Source organism: Marmota marmota, unplaced genomic scaffold (genome assembly GCF_001458135.2).
Source record: "Marmota marmota marmota unplaced genomic scaffold, marMar, whole genome shotgun sequence".
NCBI classification, from domain to species: domain Eukaryota; kingdom Metazoa; phylum Chordata; class Mammalia; order Rodentia; family Sciuridae; genus Marmota; species Marmota marmota.
Window position 1 is genome coordinate 34,764,073 of NW_026000240.1, and position 24,469 is coordinate 34,788,541.

A 24,469-nucleotide genomic window follows, 5' to 3' on the forward strand; every position below is an offset into this window, starting at 1 on the left:
TTTAGTGAGGCTCTCAGCAACTGAGGGAGACCCTGTCTCAAAAAATAAAATTAAATTAAAAGCTGAGTATGGAGTTCTGTGTTGTAAAGTGGCCCTGAGTTCAATCCTCAGTACCAAAAACAAAATAAAACCAGCAGCCATGGGGCTGCCCTGGAACAGTGAGGGGTTCCTCCAGGTCCTGGCAGGAAAGACCTCAGCTCTAACCCTGTGGCTGGCATCAGGGCCTCGACCCACCTGGGCCTGGAGAACTGAGAGCCTGCCTGCCTGCCTGCCTCTTCCCACAGGGTTTCCCAATATTCTCCCCTCTTTAGGCCTCTGACTCTTAGAGCTTGTCACTTTCTCTCTTCCCAGCTGTTCCCCTGCCCCCAAAATGGGTTAAAAATACCAAGGCTGCCACCACATCAGTAGCTCAGAGCAACTATTTCAAGTGGGCCTGGCCCTCTTTGAGGCAGATGAGCCTCGTGGCTGTCCCCAAAGTCTGGGACAGCCCATTCTACACTGAGAACAAGAGCTTGGGTCTCTACCTGACTCTGCATACCCTGCTAAAAGGTCGTGGGTTTCATAGCTGTAGCTGCCCGAGGGTGTGGACAGTATGATGAACAGTCTTAGGTTGGGAGAGCTCTGGAGACACAGGGACAGGGAGCATTGACATTCAAGGGATGAGAAATGGCCAAGTCCCAACACTCCTCCAGGCAACCCCAGGTAATAGGGGATACCCACCTCATGAAGTTCCTCCAGTTGGGGTGCAGGATACCTGGGCAGCCCCTTTTGCCTGCCACCCCTCCATGGCTGGGAATTTCCCAGCTGTCAAAGACAAGGCAGAATTGAGAAGCCGCCCCCGCCAGTGCTGGGACAATAGAGCCTTATGCCCTCGAAAATCCAGCTGGGGTAGGAGGGCCAAGGGCAGGTGGAGGCCTAGCTGTCTGCACCCAGGGAAGCCCTGCTTGCCAGAACCCCACCCAGACCCACTGGCAACTCTGGTCCAAGGGGAATCCTAGCCAGAGCCCTGCATGGCCCACCCAAGGAGGGAGGCACTGAGTGCCTGACAGGCAGACAATGCCAGCCCCTCAATGGTCCCTCTGTGCTGGGATCCCCCTCAGGACAGGGGGAAGGAACCATCTCCGGCACCCGCTTCCTGCTGGGCGGGCATCGGAACACTGGAACAGCTCTCCCCACCCGACTCGAGCATGTCTGGAACTAAGCGGGGTCCAGACCCGAGCCTCATAGGGAAAGCAGGTGTCCTGGGATGGGCGCAGGTTGTTTTCCTTGTCAGTCAAAGGTAGCGGTAGCCATATTGGCCCATTGGAACTGGGGCCAGGAAGGAGGAGGCTGGGGATGGAAGGGGGGCGCTAATCTCCTTCCGACTCGGGCGGCCACAGGCTCTCATCTCCTGCCAGTACCCTAGGATCCGCCGCCGCGGGGCACCGGCAGGTGTGTGGAAGCGGAGCCCGAGGCCCAAGGTCCAACCCCTCCCTCTCCGCCTCCGCGGCGCCGACCCCAGCCCGCCACCGGCGCAAGCAGCTTTGTCCGGCCGCGGGCTCAGAGCCGCCGCCGCCGCACAAAGCTGCCTTTGTGCCCGCAGCCTCGGCGGAACCCGATGACGTCAGCCTCCGTGACCTGCCGGGAAGCGCCGAGCACGGACTGTGGTGCCTCCTGGCGGCCAGAGGCGGAAGCGCTGGCCCTAGAACCCCACCCAGCTGAGACCGGCCTTTCACTGTGTCTTCCAGGTGCTCAGCCTTCAGAGGTCTAAGAAGGCGCTGGAGGCGCTAGAGCGCTCGCCTAGCACGTGCGAGGCCCTGGGTTCGATCCTTAGCACCACATAAAAATGAATAAAAGGGGGCTGGGGATGTGGCTCAAGCGGTATTGTGCTCGCCTGTCATGCGTGCGGCTTCGATCCTCAGCACTACATACAAATAAAGATGTTGTGTCCGCCGAAAACTGAAAAATAAATATTGAAATTTTCTCTCTTTAAAAAATAAAAAAAAATAGATAAATAAAAGGTATTGTGTCCAACTACAACTAAAAAATAAAAAAAAAAAAAAAAAAAAAAAGTCCTGGAGCCTGGGGTTGGCACATAAGGCCCACCCCACTGATATCCATCACTTCAATTAGTTTCTTGCAACATACACATTTGGAGCCCTAGCCCCCAATACAGCCAATGACCTGCAGCTTCCCAGGCCTCATGCACCTTAAGTGTGGTTATCTGCCTGTCTCAACCCTTTAGTTTTGAAAAGGTAGGCTCTGTAGTCATGCAGCGCACACGGCTGTGACCCAGCACCTCATACACCTTTGTACTTGGGAGGTCAGAAGTCACCATTTCCTTCTGCACTAGAGGTTGGCTGGGCACCCCTCTTGCTTGCAAGTGCAAGAACCCTTTAGAAGAGTTTCTGAGTCTGCCCAACTGCTTTGCCAGGCTTGCAAGCTGCCCCAGACCTGCAGAGAGGGGGGACATCCAGGCCTCTGCATACAAACTGACCAGTCCAGTGGGAAATTAAAGCTCAGAAAATTGAATCCCGGCCCAGGTGAGGACTGAGGTCCAGAGCAATCACTGAGCACATAAGTCGTGGTCTCCTGGGAGAAAGAAAAACCATCAAGTCTTGGCATTTTTTTCTTTCTACATTTTATTATTTCAAACCATGTGAACAATTCCATAAAACGTGAAAAAAGCAAGGAAGTGTTCAACGCTGAAGGACCCGGGCCTGGGGCGAGGGCATGAGGGGCCTGGCCCCTCAGCAGGCAGCGGCGGTTCCTAGGTTAGCGCTAAGGAGCTACATTTAGGTTAATGGAGCCTGGGCCCAGGGCCACGGGGTAGGGCCCTCTGTGATGTTGGCAGTTGTCTGGAACAGCCCTTGGAACCCAATTCCGTGGAGGGCAGGGCGGGGTGCTGCCCGCACAGGGGTGGCGAGCAGATGGATGGGTGTAAACACGCAGACACACTCAAGGCACGGAATCACTGGAAAGGGGTTGGGAGGGTGCTGGTCAGGATCTGAGTTTTAAATAGGTTTTCTCTAAAATTCTAGGTTTGCAGTTTTTTTCTTTACTTTCATTTGTTTTTAAAAGCTACGAGAATGGCCAGGTGGACTGTGTTCTCCAGGAATGGAGGCATTTCACGCTTCTTGTGCTTTTTCCTTTGGGGCCTCCAAGCGGTGGGGATGGGGTGGGGTGGGAAGGAGGCTCCCTGTAAACATTTGGACTTGGGCTGGGTCAGGGCTGGTGTTGGGCGAAGCTAGGGGTCTGGACTGGAGAAGTGGGTGCCCCTCCAGACACAGGCCTTGGGAGATTCAGCATGTGCTCCCCCCACAGAACAAGATAACGGTCAGAAAATCAGAACAGATGCCCAGGAAGAGGTACCATAGCCACTCCTGGCACCTCAGAGTCAGGCTTTAGAGAGGCCTGTGGTAACCCCTCCCCTAAGACTGGAGCTGAGAGAGGGGAGAGGAACTGGAACAGAGGAAAGATTTGAGAAGCAGCCAGGGCTGGGTGAGGCAGGCTGGGAGTGTGGTCTTCTTGCCCCCATCTTCCTCAGGGACTGAGGGGAGCAGAGTCAGCGATGGCCCTGGAGGTGGGGACAGTCATGACATGGGTTGGGAGGTAGCTGGGTGTGCCTCTTCCTCCTGCCTTCCTAGACAATGACCCTCTCCTTTATTGAACTTGCAATCCTCCTGCCCAAGTCTCCTGATTCTCCCAAGTAGCTGGGATTACAGTCATGCACCTCCATACCCTGTTGAACCTCTCCTTTTCCCCACCCACCTTTACCAGGAACCCAGGTATCACTCAAGAACTAGTTTCTGTTGAAGGTAGGGGAGATAGCAGCACTGGCAAAGTCATTACACCTCCACCAAGGCCAGTTGAGCCAGCCTGAGCCCAGGACCCTGTCTGAGGGAAAGGTGGCTAAGGACAAGTGCAGAGCTGGTCTCAGTGAGCAGTAAGTATAAACCTAGGCTCCCGTCAGCATCCAGCTTCCATCGGGTTAGGTCAGTGCCCTGGTGGGTGAGGACATGAGTTTTCTCCAAGGAATACTGGGATAGAACCAGAAGACCAGGCCCCTTTTTCTGGCTAGTGGGTTAGGCCTACCTGTGCTACCTCCTCAGTGCCCTGAATACAAATAAGTTGACCTGATGGCCCCTTCCCTCCCATCTTCAGGCTTACCACTCCCACCAGGTATCTCCCCAGGTCCCAAGTCTGTCCCTTCTTTTCTTCCCCAGCTCCCTGCCTCACCCCACTCTGGCTCACCATCCTGCCAGGCCCGCTGCCCCTCAGAAGAGGCCACAGTCCTTCAGGTTGTTCTTGATGATGACATCAGTGACAGCGTCAAACACGAACTGCACGTTCTTGGTGTCGGTGGCACATGTGAAGTGCGTGTAGATCTCCTTGGTATCTTTGCGCTTATTCAGGTCCTCAAACTTACTCTGGATGTAGCTGGCTGCCTCGTCATACTTGTTGGCCCCTAAGGGAGATGCAAGAGTGAAGACTTGTGCTGTGTGTGGCAGGTAGGTGCCTTCCTATGTATATAGCAACTTTCTGTGCATGTGGATAGACAAGCATGTAACATGTATACATGCATAGTGACCACATATGAATATACATGCACACTCTATGTAAAGAGAGAACCTGCTGTGTGAAGGATGTGCCCATGTGTCCATGTCTGTGTGTCTATGTGTTTTTTGGTACTAGGGATTGAACCCAGCAATGCTCTACTACTGAGCTACATCCCCAACCCTTTTCATTTTTTATGTGGAGACAGTCTTACTAAGTTGAGCAAGCCGACCTTCAATTTATAATCCTCCTGAATCAGCCTCCCAAGTCCCTGGGATTATAGTCATATGCCACTGTGCCTGGCCCCACGTATATTAAGAATGCCCTGTGGCTGGGCATGGGGGCACAAATCTGTAATCCTAGTGACTTGGGAGGATGAAGCAGGAGGATCACAGTTTTGAGGCTAGCCTCAGCAATTTAGTGAGACCTTCAGCAACTCAGCGAAACCCTGCCTCAAAAATAAATAAATAAATAAAATTTTAAAAAGGGCTGGGGATGTAGTTCAGTGGTAAAGTGCCCCTAGGTTCCATTCTCAGTAACAAAAAGAGGGGAAGAAAAAAAAGACCCCGTGTGTGCAGATACAGTTCATAAGCCAGCCTCTGCAGGTGTGTCTTATAGTCACTCTTCTGTCCAGAGGAGGGCGCCCATGGGCCACCTGGTCCCCACTGGCTCCTCTTGGGAAAGGCACCATCTCTCCCTAGAGGCAGTGTCTACAGTCCCCTCACCTGTGTACTCAGGAAAGCAGATGGTCAGCGAGCTGTGTGTGATCTTCTCCTCAAATAGGTCCTTCTTGTTGAGGAAGAGGATGATGGATGTATCCGTGAACCATTTGTTGTTGCAGATGCTGTCAAACAGCTTCATGCTCTCATGCATGCGGTTCTGGGGGCAGGACAGTGAGGTCAGCAATGGCAAAAACCCCCCCCCAACCCTCTGCATTCTCTTATGCCCAGCGTTTTCTCCATCTCTCACCATCTCCTCATCCTCAGCTAGCACCAAATCATAGGCGCTCAAGGCTACGCAGAAGATGATGGCTGTGACACCCTCGAAACAGTGGATCCACTTCTTCCGCTCAGACCGCTGACCACCCACATCAAACATCCTGTGGACATAGATCACCTTAGCTCCAAGAAAGGGGAGATTCCCCACCCTGTTTCACAGGCTGAGGACAGAGGTGTGTCCAGAGTGGGGCCACTGCCTTCATGGAACCATCCACTTGCCCACTTCACTGCTAGTTCACTGCTGGGGCAAGTCTTGATGGCAGAGGCTGTGAACAGCTGGCAGAAGTGACCACTGATTTACTGGGTCATGAAGACATGCTTTCCCCAAACGCACCCTTGAGAAACCTGAGTGGGACCAAGGAAGGCTGGCCTGGCCCCCACTCTGCTACCCCAAAGGCTGGCAGGTGTTGCCCCTCTACCCTGCCCACATGCCCGCTCACTTGAAATGTAGGTCCTTGAAGGTGAAGTGTGTTTCCACAATACCCGTGGTCTTCACACGGGTCCGCAACACATCCTGCTGTGTCGGGATGTAGTCACTCTGCGCAATGCGCTCCAGGTCATTCAGGTAGCTACAAATGGGGGCGGGGGTCAGTGGAGGCCTCCTGACATGGACCCTGGGTCAGCAGGAAGAGCCCCCCCCTCCCTCCCACACCCACTTCTCAGGCAAAGTACTTGCTTCTTTAACTTCTGCCTACTTTACACTCTCTGCTTAGATAAGAAATCTGGACTCATAGTCTCTTGTCTCCCATCCACAGAAAGGGACTGGGAAGAGTTGAAGCTCAGTGGCCAGCCATCCAAGCCCCAGCTCCAGGGTTTTGGAGCTTCAGAAAAGGGGGTAGAAGGGGGTGGAAGGGAGTGGAAGTGGGTGGAAGGGGGCAAATTAGTCCTTCAGGGAGGGATTCAGGATGCTAATCGTGCAATTATGGTAATTGCCGCAGAGAAGCCTGGTGTGGTCCCTTGATATGAGGCTGAACATGTTGGGGCCTCCCAGGCCCAGTGGGCACCAATAAAATTTTGGCTTCTTAGGGAGAGGGCAAAGATACCCGCTTGGCAGGTGTCCCAGGGGCTCCTCATTACCAGCTCCCTTAATTAGTATCAGTGCTACCTCTGTAGGCCTGTCTCAATATACTTGCTACCCTGGAGGCTGGATTTAAGCATCTACACCACTGCCCTCTACCCAGGTCTTGCTCCTGAGGCAGAGCTGCTGGGGCCAGCAGCCGGGCCAAACCAGGCCAGAGGGAAATGATCTCAGAGACACAGGGACAGAACAGAAAAACAGGAAGGGCCATGGGGGACCATGACGCATGTGCTGTGACCTGTGTGCCACACCCCAACCACTACTGACAGAGCCCCCAGCCTGAAAACTTCATGGTGGGTTCCACAGCAGCCTCTGCTTCTCAATAGTGGATTCGCCCTAAGGACCCCCTGCCCTACCTGCAGTCGTAAGAGTATTGCAGTAAAGAGGGCTAACGTATTCTTGTTCCCTATGGTATTCCAATCCATACTCTACCCCTGGGTTATCTTGTCAAAGTATAACCTACCTGGGAGAGTAGAACCTGTAATCACAGCTAAACCCTAATTCCTAAAACAATGTTGGAGGGCTGGGGATATAGCTCAGTTGGTAGAGTGCTTGCCTTGCATGCCCAAGGCCATGGGTTCACTCCACAGAGCCACCAAAAACAAAAACAAAACAAAACAAAAAAAACATCTAAAACAGTGTTGGGCACCCAATGGGTGCTCAATGTCTGGGGAATGAAGAGTCAGGATGGTAGAGAAGTGGGAAATTGCCTATAGGTGGCTTTAACCCTATCCTCCTTGAGTTTTAGGAGCACTGAAATGGCAATGGTTGACTGAGCTTACCCCTTCCTGCCCCTGTGTCCTACAAGCTCTGCTGGTGGCTGAGCCTGTGACCTCAGTGAGGTGGGGGTACCACTGAGGCCTATAGGCCCCTACAGTATTTGCTATAATCCTGCAGCTTCTATGGAGGGGACACACTCACAAGGGGGCGGGGTCAGGCCATACAAGGAGGGTAGAGGGAGGCTGCCCATAAGATGAGGGGCAGGACTGGAAAATCCTGGCCAGGCAAGTCCTTCTTCTCACCCACCCTTGAGAGGTCCAGCCCCTCTTAGGTGGGCTGTGGCCTGGACAGGCAGTAAAAGTCAGAAAGATGTTCCACACAGGAGTCCTAGCTGGAGCCTCTGCTCCAGGAGGGAGAGAGGACAGGAATTGCAGCCTATCTGGTTCCAGTATCTGTGGATATCCCCTAGAACCTCTCTTTCCCATCCTTGTGGGGTCCTCAGCACCCTGCAGCAGTCCTGACACATGGTAAGGACTGTAGGGAAGGAGTTTAGAACTGTGGGCTGGGCTGAAAGGATCCAGACCTATTACACATCTGGGATTCTTGGGATTCCCTGTGATTCCCCAGATGAATATTGGGCTCACCCTGGAGCCAGCAAGGGTCAGGACAGAGGTACAGGTTCCAGCCTGTGCACATGCCTGTCACCTTGCACAGAATCTCTACTCACTTTGCGTGTCCCTCTCAGGCTGATCTGATCTCAGTGCCCTCAAGCACAGCCCTGGAGTTTGTACACACCACACTCCTACCTGGAACCCCTGACCATCTTCCCATGGCTAGCTCTTTTTCAGCACTCAGCTGAGATGTCCTTCCACTGGACATCTCCCTCATGGCGCTGACACCCTCAGCTGTCACTGTTTGGGAACTTATCTGCTCCACTTATCACTATGCCCCTGAAGGCTTGCATGGGGCCTGACACAGAGCAGGTGACAGTAAATGTTCTTTAGAACAATTGTGCAAAAAGACAGATAAGGCTTAAGTGGCCTATAAGAATACTGTACAAGCCACCCTATCATTCCTCCTGGCCTTTCAATACTATGCCACCCCATCCCATCCAACCCCACAAACCACCAAAGCTTTGGTTGACAATCATCAGCTTCATAACCAGAAACCAGTAGTACCTCATTGGGGGTGCTCAGGTTCTACAGTCCAACCCATAGTCTAGACCTCCCCAGACCCTTGCTCTCTACCCAGCCCCTTGGAGCACTCACTAGGCTGCTGAGTCGTTGAGCTGGTACTCCCGCGAGCGGCCAAAGCAGGCCTGCACACCTTGATCAGCCCAGAGCCTCCGGATGATGCTGGACAGATCCTCAGGGAGCATGCCCTGCTCCTCAGCAGTGCAAGACAGTGCAAACAGCTGCCTGGCATCGTCCTAGGTACAGCAGTGGTGGGCAGTCAGCCAGTTGAAGGACCATACCCCCACCCTGCCTGTCAGAGCCAGGGAGTCCTCTGGAATGGGGCCCAGGCTGGGATATTCTGATTCCCCAGGACAAGATTCCCTTAAAGCCTTATGGCTTAAAGCCTTGTGGGAAATGGGTGGTGGTGGAGGATGTACATACCGCACGTTGGGAATCAGCAAAGTCAATCTGCAGGTTGCCCATGGCCTTGACAATGGCCATGATGGACTGGATGGTGTTGCTGTAGACAACTGCCCGGTATTGCCGGCATTCCTCCTCTGAGTAGCCATCCTCATGGATGATCCTGACAGCCAGGGGTCAGGAGTTAGGGTCCACAGGGCACAGGGAGTTCATATGGCTTCCTGGGGCTGCTGGGGCCTGCTTCAAAGAGGGAAAAACTGCCCCCAACCCACCAGGGCTGATAGATAGATGACTAGCTATAAGAAGTCTGGGCCTGGTTGAGCCTATACTGGGGGCAATACAGGCCCATGGGAAGAAAAGGGGAAATCAAAGTTTGGGGACTGACTGTGTGCATAGCACTTACTTCATCTGCTTGACGATGGTGCTCTTCCCTGACTCCCCGGCACCTGGAAGAGAGGGCACAGGCAGTCAGGGGCAGGCCCAATAGGGCTCCACAGGACTGCCCCTGTAGCCCTAGAGGCAGAACCCAATCTCCACATCAGTGGCACAGTGAGAGGGAGGCAGCTGGCAGGGCCATATTGGTCAAGAACCTATAGCACCTGTCCCCTGGAGACTGTCTATAGGCCTTTTCCTCCGTAGACTTCACTGGCCTCCATGGCTCCCCTCTGCCTTGGTTGAGTTCAAGGAGTCTTGACCGGAGACTTAAGGCCAGCCCTGCATTCCCTGTCATCCTCACATTGGCTTGCTGCCCTGTGCACCTGGGGCTCACCAACATGGCACCTCAAGCAGAGCTGGTAGGAAAGTGCCTTGTATACTCCAGCAGGACAGTAGCCCCTCTTCTCCCCACATCCTGAACCTTAGCTTCCTGGGGACCTAGGCTGGCACACAGTGTCATACTCATTTCTCTTGGATGTGGCTCAAGCTCTCTGCTGGATGGGGCAGGTCTGCTCTGAGCATATGGAGCATAGAATCTCAGAGACCTGGAACCACATGGAGTCACACACAAACACACACATCCCTCTATACTGGCTCAAGCTTCTTCTTTAACCTGTCAGAGCCTCTACCCCATATTTCTTTTCAGCTTATTCTCTGAGATTTGCTGCCATTCTCTCCTGTTCATCACAGCAGCCCCTACAGGCACTGTTTTTACTCCCATTTTTACAAATGAGGACTTTGGGGCTCAGGAAAGTAAAATCTTGGTCCAGAATTGTACAGCCAGGATTCAGAAAGACAAGGGAATACCAAGAACCATGTTGCCTAGTCTACCTTGCCTTTCTCAAAACATGGCTCAGACCTCCAGGACCATGCCCTGGGAGGGTATTTAAAAAGACAGATTCTGGGGCTAGGGGTGCAGTCCAGCAATAGAGTGCATGCCTAGCATGGTTTAATTCCCAGCACCTTAAAAAAAAAAAAAAGAGAGAGAGAGATAGGACAAGGATGGACAGACTGGAAATAGGGCCCTACCTCTCCCCGCACTGCTCCCCTGTTCTGAGCTACAGGTAGAATGGCCCTCAGCCAGGCCCCACTCTCCTGCCCAGGCTTTGCCCAGACTGTCTCCTCCTGCCAGACACTGCCTCTTGTCATCTCCAGACCTCTGCTCATGCTGTTCTCTTTGCTGTGCAGACCTGCCCCATGCTCCATTTCTGGCATCCCAATTCTCCTGAGCATTGTGGCAGGGCCATCCCTCTGAGCAGCTCAGGAGGATAGGTGGCAGGGTCTATGGGGAGGTTAAACTTGAGGACTGTGACTCGGCCACCAGCAACCCTAGGGGCTGATAAAGACAGCCTCAGAGGATAAAGTGGCTAACCTACAAATTAGCATGAGCAAACATCAGCAATGATACTGGCATTACTGTAAAGAGTACCAGATGATATTACATTCACTAGGTACTTTAATCCTCACAGCAACCTTGAGAGGTAGGTTCTACTCTCATCCCTGTCTAACAAATGAGGAAACAGACACAAAGAGGTTGAGGTAGCACAGTTATAGCCCCCTGTGTGGGTGGCCCACCTCATTCCACACACCATTCATTCTAGAGTTGTCTTAAATAATTCATACCACAGCCAGGCCACACAGTCCTCTGGGGCCAGCTGTACTCCTCACTGGGATACTGAGTTCACTCCCTACCTGCCCCAGGCCAACTCTGGCCCCAGTCTATATGGTGCCCAACAAGCAACAGCAGCATTAGCAGACACCAGGACTGGGTAACAGACATTTCCAAGGGCCTTGCCCAACTTAGCTCTCCTACCTGAGAATTTTTTTTTTTTTTTTAAGATGACATCTCACAATGTTGTCCAGGCTGGTCTTGAACATGTAGACCCAAGTGATCTTCCTGTGTCAGCCTCCAAAGTAGCTGGGACTATAGGCATGTATGGGAGGCTTCAGACCCACATTTTACTAGGAGAAACTGAGATCTAGCTATGACCCTTGCAAGAGTGGGTTTGGGCATATCCCTATTCCAGTGGCTACTCTGAGAGGACCTGAACTCTCCTTATAAATGCTACCGGTGCCTATTTCAATTTGTCCCAGGCCTGCTTCCTAGGATAGGAGAGGGTACTGGGTGGTATAACGTGTAGGCTCTGGGCAGGTGGAATAGTGATTCCCTCTACGGTTTCAGCCCTGGGCATTAGGGGCACCTGGCCCCATTTAGTTGCCTGGTTGTGGACTGCAGTCAGATGGCAGCACCCTCCCCCTCTACTGGGCTGCACATAGCAGAGCAGCCAGGATCCCTCATACTCCACAGGGCTGGTAGGGATGTGGAAGGCGTAGAAAGCCTGGTAGTAATACCCAATCAATGGGACCATGTCCCTGGGGCCTCAATAGCAACTCAGGAAGGGAGGGCAGCAGCGGCCATCTGGCTCTCCTTCCCTCTTGCTCCTACAGAGCAAAAGGAAGGAGGCACATTTAGAGCAGAGGAAGAACTAGGAGTGAGCCAGAGAGTTTTAGGATTGGGGGCCCCACTGGGACAGCAGAGACCAAGGATGTAAATTCACGGGTTAGATCAATATGCTGACCCCAGCCAGTAGAATCAAAACTCAGAGCAGTGCAACTGTCCAGGATACAGGAGACCTTGGAAAGGTAAAGATTTGCTCCCCTTTTGTTTCTTTGGGACCCCTAACCACCATCGGTTTCTCCCATCTGACCACTAAGAATTGAAAAAGCATCTGGTCTTCTGATCTTTCTCTTTCTAGGTAGCTTGGGTCACTCGTGACCCCGCCCAGTGATAGGGATAAAGCACAAACTTGCTTTGAATCTCATTTTCTTAGCAGAGCTGGTAGACATCAAGACACTGATAGCAGCACCTGAGCATGCCAGGCCTGAAGCCGGGACACTCGTTCTCTGCTCCACCCACTTCCCTGTCCTCTCCAAGCCTCAGTTTCTCTTCACAAAGTTCTCAAATGCTAAGAGTTAGGAGGATATTCTCTGGCCCCAGCAGGGGTTAATGCAAACAGAACCCCCTTTAACAGGTAGACTAATCAAGGTCATAGAGTTTCCATCCTTGGATTCAGGGTGGTCCCTTTGTTCTTCCAGTAGTTGTGACTCAGGCGGAAAATAGTGAGAGGGAGAACAAGGGCGTGGTGTTGGAAGCCAGGCAGAAAGCAGGAAGATACCAGGACAGAGTCAAGGCATTGCCCCAAGAAGCTACACAGGGGAGGGGCCAGGAGCACAGTGGTGGGGCACATGGGACTTCCAGTGGAAAGGGTGGGGTGAAGACCCTGGCTTTCTGGCAGCATCTAGGCTGAGTGCCTGGGGAGCTTTGGGGCTGCAGTCTTGTTCTTCATTCCCTAGGCTGGGCTCCTTCTCTATCAGGGCCTGATGGATCTCCTCACCAGATAAGTTGGCATCTGGCCCAGAGTTTGCTTGCACCCTGCTGATTGGGGGCATTCAGCTTCCCCAACCAAGCCCTGTATCTTTCCCTTAGGAGGGACCTTCCCCAGCTGACTCCAGATTGCTGCAAAGGGGCAGGGGAGCTCTGCCAATAGGTGACAGAAATCAGCTTCTTCTGCTGAGAGAGGACTCCACTGGGTACTCCATCCTCAGCTGGGTGAGACCAGAGGGGCCCACAGAGGTTCCCTGCGGGGGGTGGAGATGGGGCTTGACATTCCCACCGGGTCACACTTCTTTCCACCAAGGAAGCCACCTCTGAAGCCTAGCCCGGTGGCATAGCTGCTGAGCTCAGAGCAGGCAGGCAGTGACTACAGCAATGTGCTGGGCTCCAGGGGCTGCTCTGCATTAGAACAGCTGCCTCTACTGTGGGGTGTTGAGCTCCTGTGGAGGAGGGGACAATGGAGGAAAGGAGACAGTAACATCCCATCTGTCTGAACATAGCCAGCAGGGCCTTGCAGAAAGAGAGAGCTCCATAGATCCACCTACTTGATGCTGATCCCAGGTCCCAGTATCTAAGTCACTATCCACCCATCTTGGACCCTCTACTCCCCCCATTAGGCATTACTCTGCTGGGAGGTAGTAATAAGCTGCTGTCCTCTTTGACCTCAGTGTCTCCTCTGAAGACTGCCAAGCACTGAGAGGCCAGACAGCCCATCTTCTCACTTTCAGATCTTTTCCCAGAGAGGTCCAGACCCGCCATGGCCCTGCTGCTCACTGTGATCCTTCCTGAGATCTCCATGAACTTCAACTCCCTTCCTGCCCTTTCTCTGGTACCTCACCTGTGAAATGGAATATCCCATTATCTTCTCCTGGGAAAGGGGTGAGGATTTAATGCAAAGCTCTTCTCACAGTGCCTGACACATGGTAAGCATTCAGATAAAAATTCACACTTCTCCCTTGGGAAGAACACAGAGCTTTCAGATAAAGAGTGGATGAAGAACAATGAATGGTGACCAACAGGCTGATTCAGAGAGTGGTAGTTCCCTGCTTGGATTTAGTATAACCTGGGACAGGAGTAAGAACCAGTCAGTCTCCTGGCTTTTTGCCGAGTTCATCACTCCTTTTCCACAGCACTACCTCTCCTACAGGGCCCTCCTTCCTGCCCAGGAGCCTTCCCACTAATATTGCTCACTGACTACACACTTAAAAGACTGAGAAGGCTTGGGAAAAGGCCTCCCTGAAGAGAGTTCCCAGGCTGGTGGGCTCTCCTGGAACACATGGGGTAAGGGAGAGCAGCCAGCTGACGTGGCAGCCCAAGGGCAGAGATTCTCATAAGCAGCAGTGGCTGGAACCACAGGGTAGACTTGGGCAGCAGCCCAGCTCAAACCCACAGCACCAGGCGCACCCATGCTGTCACAATCTTCTCCGGCCTATCCTGGTGGGGCACAAGGTAGGGGGAAAAATCGGGGTGGGCCCTGGAAAGCCCACCCCAAAGGCAACCCAGACATAACCTCTACTCTCATCCCAGGAGAGTACCACATCTCCAGGTTAGACCATGGTTCTCAGATCCCACCATTCATCCCCCACCACGCAGCCTCGGTGTCCCAGGTCTGGCCACCAGCAGAGGGAGCACGGCAGCCAGAGACAGCGGAAGAGGTGGGGGTTGGGCAGAGCTGGGGAGTGTTTTGTTTGGGAAAAACAACCCCCCTAGCTAGGGGTGACTGGGGGAAGTGCCTGGACCCTCACCCACCACCTCCACCCTGGGAAGCCCCCAGCCAGCTTCAGAGACCACATTCAGAAACAATGGGAATAGGAGGGAGGAAGGGGGAGAAGGCCCAACCAGACAAAGGCCCTCCAGGCCCCACCCCCTGCCGGTCTCTTCCTTCCTCCAGGTGCTGCTCTTAGGCCCCTTCAATCCCTCCAAGAAGGCTCACAGGGTCCAGCACTGGAGTGGGGGCAGGGATATGAGGTCTTGTATGGCCTCTTCCACACTCTCACCCATTCCTGTAGCCTGGCCTTCCACCAGATGCCCCAACAAACCAAACCCTTTCTGGTCTCTGCCACTTGGGCTGCCTCCAGCAACTTCCAGAAGTTCCCAAACCCATTAGGGAAGCACCAACAACTAAGGCCTGTCTTGCTACTGCCAAGTCAAAGATCTCTGTACAAAGGCAACTGAGGCCTGGAATCCTGTCCAGACATGGAAGGCTTTCCTGGGTAGGAGCATCTCTCTCAATGAGGCCCTTGCCCAAAAGGAAACTCAGATACCTGGTGAGGAAGGGAAGCCTGGGGTAAGGGAAACCTTGAGACCAGTTCATCATTGGTTAATCCCCTGGGCTGCAGATCTCACCCTCTGCAGAAGTCAGAAGGTGCTGGACAAGCCCAGGTCACACAAAGAGCTGGATCTTTTGGTACATCCCTTTTCCAGGAAGCTTCCTCATTTAAAGAATTCCTTTTTTTTTGGTACTGGGGATTGAACCCAGGGGCACTTTACCCCAGCCCTTTTTATTTTTTATTTTGAGACAAGGTCTCAACTGAAATTGCTGAGGACCTCGCTAATTTGCTGGCCCTGATCTTGTAATCCTCCTGCCTCAGCCACCATACTACCAAGGAGACCCCTTTGTTATTTTTTTGTGGGGGTGGGGGGCACACTAGGGATTGAACCCAGGAGTGAACCACATCCCTAGCCCTTGAGACAGGGTCTCACAAAGTTGCTTAGGGTTTCACTAAATTGATGAGAGTGGCTTTGAACTTGTGATCCATCCTCCTGCCTCAGCCTCCTCACCAGCTAGGATTACAGATATACACCACTGCCCCTTTGTTATTCTTAAAATATCTGAATAACCACCAACTCTTTTCTGACTAATTTTGTTGTACCATAGGTGAGGTGTCTAGAGCCTAGCTCTCAGTGTCCCTAAATGTAAAATGTACCCCTCAGGGGAGTGCCAAACCCATGGCCTACACTGAGCAGCTTCTCCTGGGTCTTCACACTCACCCCAAACTGTGTTCATGCCCAACAAGCCAGCAGTTGTCCACATGTCCACAGATCACAGTATTGTGCTAAGAATCATATTACAGGCCCCAGCGTTGGGCACAGACAGGGAACAGGATAGCCTGAGGTCATACAATAAGGAAGGTAAGGGATTGGACCCCTGGAACCCAGTCTTGTGTAGCCTTGAGGCTGGTAGGGTTTCTGCTTTCTGCATAGCTCCTGGCCCAGAGAGATGTGGATGCTTCTGCCCTGGCTCTCCTATGCCTCTCTTGGGACCCTCTATCCCCCTAGAACCTGGCTTGACAATATAAAGCAGAACCCCCGGGAACCTCCAAGGTGGAGGGCAAGGCCCCACCAGCCACAAAACTCAATGTGAAGACCAAGAAGCATGAGGAACTGACCTTACCAATTGTCATGCTGTCACCAGCCCATTACAGCCACAATCAACCACCACACAGTACCATAAGCACCACAGGGGCACACACCCCTGAGTTGGTGCTCACAGCAGAAGCCCTGCAGGAACATTCTTCCTTTCCACTCATCTGGCCAACTCCCCATCTCACAGCCCCACCCCAGACTTCAGCAGATCTGTAAACCTTCCTCAGGCCTGGTGTGTCTCCCTAAGAAAGAGAGCTACAGAAGGAACAATCCTAATATTAAGGGAAAAGTGAAGTGCTAAATTGCAGACTGTGACATGAACATTGCCATGACATGAACACTGGACATGGGCTGGGAAAAAAGGTGGGAAGTAAAAAAAAAAAAAAATGCAGCTGCATGTAGGATGAGGTCACCGCATGGACACTCCACAGATTTCTTTTTTTCTTTTCTTTTTTTTTTTTTTTTAGTTGTAGATGGACACAATCTACAACAAATGTAGATGGACATAATAAATATTTTTATGTGGTGCTGGGGATCAAACCCAGAGCCTCCTCATGCATGCAAGGCAAGCCCTCTACCACTGAGCTACAATCCCAGCTTCCCACACATTTCTTGTTTTGAGTAGCAAAGATTTATGCAGAATCTTGATCCCACCTTCCAGGGCAAAGGAGGAAATGAAGGCCCCCAAGGCAGGGCCCTTAAGCATACACAGAACGCATGAGCACCAGGGCTGCCCCAGTATCTGCCTATCACCCTGACTGATCAATTCCCATAAGCTGGGCCCAGACTTCCAAGAGGCTGTGATGATTAGAACAGGTGCTCAATTACTACCTGGGTCATATCCTGGCATCTCCACTTATTGAGTAAGTCACATAATGTCCCTGAGCCTCCGGCTTCCTCATCAGTGAAATGGGTGTGACATCAGTCTCAGCCTCTCAAGATTAAGTAAGATAAGACTGCAAAGAGTTCAGCTCCACACAATCATCAAAGCTTAATCAGAGGCAATGGCTGCTAATATTAGAGGAGAAACAGAGGCCTAGTGAAGGCCCAGAGAATGGCTGGTTGGCAGGCGGACTCCTTAAACTAGGACCAAGGCCCTCTCTATCAATCTCCAAGCAGGGGAAACCCAGAGTGAGCTAATCCTGGGGCTGCTGCTCCATTTCCAGGCATTCATCTCGGCCTGTGGCTGGCCTTCCGGCTTTGGAGGGCAATGGCCGCTCGGGAATCTAACAGCAGCTTTCTGCTTTCCTGCTGGTCCTCCCACTGGCGTCCTTCTCCCAGCCACCACTTCCTGTGGCCAAAGGAGGGGCTGGAATCCTTCTCAGAGGCGCCACCTTCTCTGGGATTCTGGGCCCAGCAGTTATGGGGCAAGACAAGGGCAGAGCAACCTAGATTGGTCCCTACCTAGTGACTGCCCACAGAAGTATTCTGATGAGTCTGGATACGTGTTTACCTCCTAGACCTTCCAGTTGGCAGAACCCTGGGCTGCCTGGGTTTATACCTCTGAACTAGCACCAAAGAGTCTTCTGGCTTCTTCCTCTTTTGGGCTCCTCCTCCTCCAGCTGCTTCCTCCTTTTCCTCCGATGTGGACACCACTTCCCTGAGAGGTCCTGCCATGCAAACTTCACTGCCCCCTCTCTGGGTAAGGGCACAGCAGGTACCGCTATCAACATATCCTCTGTACATCCTGAGGCTGTGACAGCATTGGAGCTCCCAGCATCCTCCAAGCCATAAAGATACCTTCTCTCCAAAAAGCCCTGGGGGATAACCCAGGCTTACTCAAACTGGCCTGTCACTGCCTTCTGAGCCTTGTAAGCACATTCAGAAAGCCGACAAACACTGAGGGCCTGGCCAGTAATATTTGTTTATTCCAGGGAGATTATTCTTCCCAAACCAAGAGTGGTCACAGTCCCTAAAGGCAGCAATAGGGTGAGGATGGGGTTGGGGTTTAGTAAGAACAAGAGTTCCCAGCTAGAGGGCCTGGGTAGAAGGGGCCCCACCTTGTATCTATAGCTGCTGCCTAAGAGCATCAAGTACCAGAGCCATTATCTACACACCGAATTCTTTGCCTTTCTCAGGGCACTTTAAAGAGCATTCTTAAGCAAAGCCCATTAGCTGTCACCTGGTCACACACTTGTTGACCCCTTCCCCTACTCACTGAGCTAAGCTGGGACTCCTGGCTCAAGGTGCTGGGAAGGTAAGACAGCTGCCCAGCCTACACCCTACCCTACCTCAGCTGCCTAGTCCTGCCCCCTCCACGACAGGAAAGGGTCAAAGAGGCAGCACTTCAGGCTCTAAATCTGACTGACTCATCATCTGCTGGAGTAGGCAGCCCCTGGGTCCTCAGTGGCTAAGAGCTTAGGCATTCAAAGTTTTCTTCCATCTTGTTCCTGCCAGGTGAATTAGTGGCTAATCTCCCCCCACCAAAAAAAAAACCCCAAAACTGGGGATTCCCACAGTTGGGGATTGAACATAGGGGCTCTTAACTATGGAGCTACATCCCCAGCCCTTTTTATTTTTTATTTTGAGACAGGGTCTCACTGAGTTGCTTAGGGCCTTGCTAATTTACTAAGGCTGGCCTTGAACTTGTGGTTCTCAGGCCTCAGCCTCCTGTGTCACTGGGATTACAGGTGCACACCACTGGCCCAGCAAATTGGTGGCTTTTGGAAACAGCCTGGGATCAAGATCAAGGGCATGATGTACAGGATCGGTGTGTGGACCAAGCAGCCTCAAGTGCCAGCACCCCTGGCAACCCACAGTGCTGGAAGCATGAGGACTTCACTGGGATGGGCTCACACCCCACCCCCAGTACTACCTAAATGCTGTTGCTTGGTGGGCAAATATTTACTCAAAACAAAGGAGACCAAAGGGGTCACTAACCATATCCAGCCACCAACTGGCAGCCTAGGCTCTTACTCAAACACAGTGGGTGGCGTGATGCTGCCTCAGGGCTTCTGGCATGGAAGGCTGTGTCCCTAGGCTGGTTTGACTTCCACCTCCAGAACACTGAAAGCTCATTCCCAGTGTCCTTATCACCTGCTGGCCTGTTATGGTTCCCTGTCCCCCCTCCTCCAGAGATACTCCCAGCTGAGCTACTGATTCACCTAGTCTCCCAGATCAGGGGTATCCCTTGAAGGACCTAGTCACACTCCTATCCTAACCTTCAGGTACAATTTCTCATGGCAGGTGCTGAGCTTAGTGAGACTAAGGACATAGGCAGAGAGAATCAGAAATGGCTTAGATCCCCATTCTCTCCCTGCCGTGCGAACTGAGCTCCATCCCAGCCCACTCCAGCAGACAAAGCCTTGCCCAACCTGGGGGAGGGGTGGGAAGAGACTCTCAGGCCCAAGCAACCCCGCCCCCCATTCAAGTGCTAATGAGCTCCAGCAGGGGAGAAGAGGGCTGGCGGGGAGATTGTCTGGGCTGTGGGCCTGCCTGGGTACCAGCCTACCTGGCACTCAGGGCTCTGCCACATCCCCAACCCTAGGCCCCCAGAGGTTTTGTCTGACATCCCTGGGATAGTCTATCACTTTATCGGGCACTAACTCTTTGCAGTACACCTTGGTCTCCCCACTTGCAGTGGAGCTGCTTGAGGTCATGGGAGGGGGTTCCCCTAAGTCCCCACACTGGCCAGGCATCCTGTAGAATGAAAGCCCCCTTCCCACCATATGCTCAGCACTGCAGGAATCAGCAGTTAAGGTCCCTCAACCCTTTTCATACCTCCAGGGTTTAATGCACTGCCACCCACAATACCCTTGGCTGCAGATCTGGTCCCCAGATTGTATGTGAAAGGCAAGACTCCTGCGAGGGCTTTATCTGAAAGTTTCTTAGCCAGAGCACAAGGTGGAGTTGGAATTTGAACACAGATCTGTGTGACCCCCAAGGTCTTGGGAATCCAGGCCAGGTCTCCTGTCTGGGTGTTCTTGCTGAGTTGGTCTGTCTCCCCCAGTGCCTGCCCTGGCAAATGGTGCTCATTTTTCAAAGCCAGCCAGAGGACCCCTCCTCCAGGAAGACCCCTTCAAAAGCACCACTAGAGTCTCCCCACTGCCCAGCCAGGTCGGATCCCAGGGTAACCCTCCCATCTACCTGCAACCAGGCTCAAGTGGCACTGCACACACACACCCAGGATTATATTATCCCTCTCCCCAGGGGCTATGCCCTGTTGTAGATGTGTTCAACAGCCTCATTGTTTCCACAAACACTTAATATGCACCTTATAAAGTGTCAGCCCTTTGCTAGAGGCACAGACAGGACTAAGGCCACAAAATTCCCTTCCTTTTCCTTTGGTAAACTTATTCTTTGTGCAGTCTCCCTCTGTGCAGTCCCTGTGCTGGCAGGCCCAGAGACTCTGCAGCACTGCACAGGTCTCAGCCTGGTAGCCCTCAGGCTGTACAGAAGCTTTTAGACTGTCAGAGAAGGTAGCCTTGAGGCAGTCTCCAAATAGCTCTTATTTGAAGGAAGAATACAAAGCTACTCTCCCCACAAACAGATGGAGTTCCTACTATGTGCTGTGCCCTGTGACAGGCTACAGGCTGGGCAGCAAATATTGTGGATGGAACGGGCTAGGGTCTGTTTCTGAGGTGCCTGCACAGACTGTGATGGGACCAGGAAGAAACAGGCTGAAGAACTGTTCTCTTAGTGTCAACCCAGCCTCTATGGCTCAGTGACCTCCACCTACCCATTCCCCAAACCAAGTTCTGTGGATATGTACTTCGTTCAACAAATAAGTGAGAAGCACCCAATACATAGCTCTGTGCTAGCAACCTCAAGGCCAATATCATGCTCTGATGAAGGGAAGCAGCAGTACCCAGGGCCTGAAGAGAAGCTTCACCAGCCTCAGTGGAGGACAAGTAAAGATCCTGGGAGGAGATCTCAAGTAGAGTACTGAAGAACAATCAAGGGCCAGGGATATATAGCTTAATGGTAGACTGCTTAGCATGTGCAGGGCCCTAGATTTGAACCCCAGTACCACTAAAAAAAAAAAAGAATAATCAAGTAGGAAACAACAGATGTAAAGTCCCAGGGGCATGACAAAACTACTGTACCTATACTCTAAATCCTTCATGGAACCCACAGTGGGCACTCTCCTTTCAGAGGCTGTCCACCAAATTCCACCTGGGCCTAGCTGGTCAGTCATGTAGAACTGGGTAAGGTTGGGGGTATGGCTGGAGTGAGATTGGGACCATCTACTCTGATCCCCCACCAAGCTACCAGGAAAAACTCTTGCCAGTGTGTACACATCTGTCTCTGTCCTGGTGACAGTGACTGTGCCTGACGGCTGGCAGAGCTGCACAGAGGGGAGGGAGCCAGTGTGCAGGCAGGGCAGCAGGCGTGGTTCTGGCTGGGAGGGAAGGTTGGCACTTGCCCAGCCTGAGTCCCGTTGCCTGGACAGAATTTCCCGCTAAGTGGGATAGGCGCCCAGAACTCTGAACCTGGCACAGTGGGGCTCCCATTGCCACCTTATTCCTGGATGGGGAAGGCAAGGTTCAAGCCAGGACCCTTCCCCAGGCAGCCATGGCAGATAGGGTCCTGCAGATTGGGCCTCAATTTCAGGCAGAGCTTGGTCTCTCAGTCCCTTGCAGCATACACCCTGCTGGGTCTTAGTCCCACACCATGTCCCCAACAAGAACCAGAGGTTCCTGTTCGACTCAACCCAGGAAGCCCCTGTCACAGAAAGAGCAAAAGCTAGAGAGGCAGAACACTGGGCTGGACTCCTCAGGCTGCAAAGTGCTGAGCCAGACCTTATACCTCTGGCTGCTACTAGTCCAGTGAGAAGGGTTGCCAGGTTCTACCAGATTCCACCTGGCCTGGCCCCAAAACTGAGCTGGGTTCCAAGGGGCAAGTCTGTCAAGATAAGGGAAGCTTCCGGTCCAGTCACAAAACAGGTTAGAATCCCTGTGTCTCTAGTACCCTAGGGTCCAGCCTCACATCTCCTGAGCTACCGCAAAAACTGAGATCAACCTGGGAGGGGCTGGCAAAAGTCTTGGGCCGGGCACCAGGAGGTAGCGGTCCCGGAAGTGCCCTCCCCAGGCCCAGCAGGCACAGGGCATTCCGCCGCGTCGACACCCACTCACTGCCTGCCTCACTCACAGCAGAGACAGGAAGAGGCAAGCGCCCAACGCAAAGCAGCCCAGGAGGCTGGGCCGCCGCCCCTTCCCGCCCCTTCTCTTCCTCCCCGCAGCAGCAGTGGAGCGGATGCCATTTTGAAACCTCCGGGGCTGTGCCCCCGAGACCAGACTGCCCAGACAGTCAACAGATGGGCCCATAACGTACATCCATGCGGTTTCTCAGCCACCAGCCCTACATAAAAGGGCCTACTCTTCACAGCCTGGAGGCCCTAAGGCAGCTCTGGAACCAGGGGCCACACCCCCACACACATACTATCCTGCCTACAATGCTCCTGCGCTGCTGCCCGAGCCCTCCCTGCCCGCATCCCTACCACCACCAATTCAGGCTTCTATAGGGAACTACTGCTCCCAGTGTGAGACTGGGCTATGAGGAAAGGCAGGCTCACTGTCTTTGCAAAAGACCAGCTGGTATGCTCCCAGGCACACTGGCCCACCCCCAGCTCACCCCCCAACTCCTCATCCAGCTCCTCCATCACACCCCTCACATGGCTCTGAAATCCAACAGGCCCACCCACTCTTGAAAGCCATATCCCACCCTTTCAAGTCCAGAAAGGTATGGGAAGCCCAGCAGCACCCGTCAGCAGATCTCCTCCGCCCGGCCGCAGGGGCAGCAATATGTCGGCTGTCTCACCACTTCCACTTCCCCCCATCCCTCTAGCAACCACCATCTTCCCTGGTCTTGGAAGCAGCTACAACCCTAACTCCTCCACACTCCCTCCTACTTCCCAGACTCCCCACTACTGGCCCAGACAGGGCTTTAAAACTGGGAAAGATGTTCTCTTGGTGAAGAACCTTTCAGGGAGACTTGAGGTCTGGTCCCCTCCCCAACATTACCAGTGGAATCTCAGTCCAGGCCCTTGGGGTTCTACCTCACCAGCCTAGGCTCTCTCCAGACCCTGGTTCTTCTCCCAGCACAGCCCACCTGGTGCAGGAGAGGTGGTGGACTCTGGGAAGGCCAGAGTGTGGGAGAGAACTTACAGAGGAGCAGCAGAGAGTTTGAGAAGTGATGCCTGCAGAGAGGGATCTGGTGGCCAGAAGCAGGGGCTCTGAAGAAGGTCCAGCTGGAGAGGGTTCAAGAACAGTTTCCCACTTGAGAGATCCCTTAGGGTTAGAATGCACAAGTGGAGAATATAGATTCCAGGGTAAGTACAGGGCACAGAAGGTAAAGGAGGGAGTAGGGGCCTGGCAGGGACCCCAAGGGATGCTCATGTCCAATAGGAATAGGGGGAACAGGTGAAGCCTGGGGGTGGGGACCGAGTAGGGTTTTGAGGGTTTAGATAAAGTCTAGGAAAGAATGGAATGACAAGGCATGGAGACTCTGAGGCTCTGTGAGATTAGTTATCAAGGGTGAATGGTAAAGCAAGGACTGGACAGCTGATGTTAAAGCACCTTTGCCTGCACTTGGGAGTTTGGGGTATGGTATAAGTTGAGGATCTGATCTAGTGTGGCCTAGAATTAGAGATCTAGACTAACCCAGAGTTTCCTCACTCTTATTTGGGGGTCGTGGCCAGGCTTATCCCGGGGAGATTCAAACCCGGCTATGGGGTCCAGAGCCTGCCAGGGAGTTTGAAGCCCTTGTCTGGGGATTCCGGCTGGGAATTGGCAAAGGGGTGAGGGCAGATCCAGACGCGGCCTCACCTAACAGCAGCAACTTCACCTCCCGTGCCGCCTTCTCGCCATCCTCTCGCAGGTTCTTATCGATCATCTTAGAGCGCTCGGCCGCTGCCTTGTCCTCGGCGCTCACGGTGCAGCCCATCCTGCCGTCCGCCGGCCTGGCCCGGCCCCCACACGGCCCACGGCCCGGCTTGGCCCCGCCCGACCCACTCGCTCCCGCCGCCGGCCCTCTGCGGACAGCTCTCTCCGGTCCGCAGTTCCGAGCGACTGCGGGAGGCGCCTTCCCGGCTGCCGCGCATCGTCGGCGGGGCGGGCCAGGGGTGGGGCCCGAGGGAGGCAAGCCCGGGACTGGGCCGGGGCGGGTCTGGAGGCGGAGCCAAGGGAAAATAAGGGCTGACTATTGGCTCGAGGGCGGAGCAAGGAGCGAAGTTAAGCTCAGCCCAGGCTCGGGCGCGGGCTGGAGGCGGGGCCACGCGGAGTGGACGGAAGGCAATAGCAGTAGAGTCAACGTTGGGCTCTGGCTCTGGGCTGGCAGCAAGCGGGGCCGACTTCGGATTGGGTGCTGAGGGCCTGAAGCCCCGCTTTAGGGGCAGCCGGGAGGAGGC

General features: G+C 53.4%; 1 protein-coding gene across 3 annotated transcripts; it reads right to left on the minus strand.

Moving 5' to 3' along the window:
- Window positions 1-2,769: 2,769 nt before the first annotated feature.
- Gnai2 (G protein subunit alpha i2) lies at window positions 2,770-24,170 on the minus strand. 3 transcript variants are annotated; one of them, XM_048794313.1, is made up of 9 exons: window positions 23,889-24,170; window positions 9,331-9,373; window positions 8,949-9,090; window positions 8,601-8,761; window positions 5,975-6,103; window positions 5,506-5,635; window positions 5,262-5,415; window positions 4,234-4,447; window positions 2,770-2,953 (listed from the first exon to the last, which is right to left on the minus strand). In XM_048794313.1, exons 1-8 carry the CDS (start codon window positions 24,004-24,006, stop codon window positions 4,257-4,259), a joined length of 1,068 nt encoding a protein of 355 aa, XP_048650270.1. In that variant the 5' UTR covers window positions 24,007-24,170; the 3' UTR covers window positions 2,770-2,953; window positions 4,234-4,256. The 3 variants fall into 3 exon arrangements, with proteins under 3 accessions (XP_048650270.1, XP_015342643.1, XP_048650271.1); XM_015487157.2 differs by lacking the exon at window positions 2,770-2,953 and adding an exon at window positions 3,129-3,556; XM_048794314.1 differs by lacking the exons at window positions 2,770-2,953; window positions 23,889-24,170 and adding exons at window positions 3,129-3,556; window positions 23,229-23,248.
- Window positions 24,171-24,469: the final 299 nt, after the last annotated feature.

Bases quoted from the DNA above. Each gene is read 5' to 3' on its own strand.
- Gnai2 (XM_048794313.1), bottom strand. From the start codon at position 24,006: ATGGGCTGCACCGTGAGCGCCGAGGACAAGGCAGCGGCCGAGCGCTCT. The intron at 6,104-8,600 runs GTGAGTGCTCCA...CCCCATTTGTAG, and splicing joins CTCAACGACTCAGCAGCCTA to CTACCTGAATGACCTGGAGC. The intron at 5,416-5,505 runs GTGAGAGATGGA...TCCTGCCCCCAG, and splicing joins TAGCTGAGGATGAGGAGATG to AACCGCATGCATGAGAGCAT.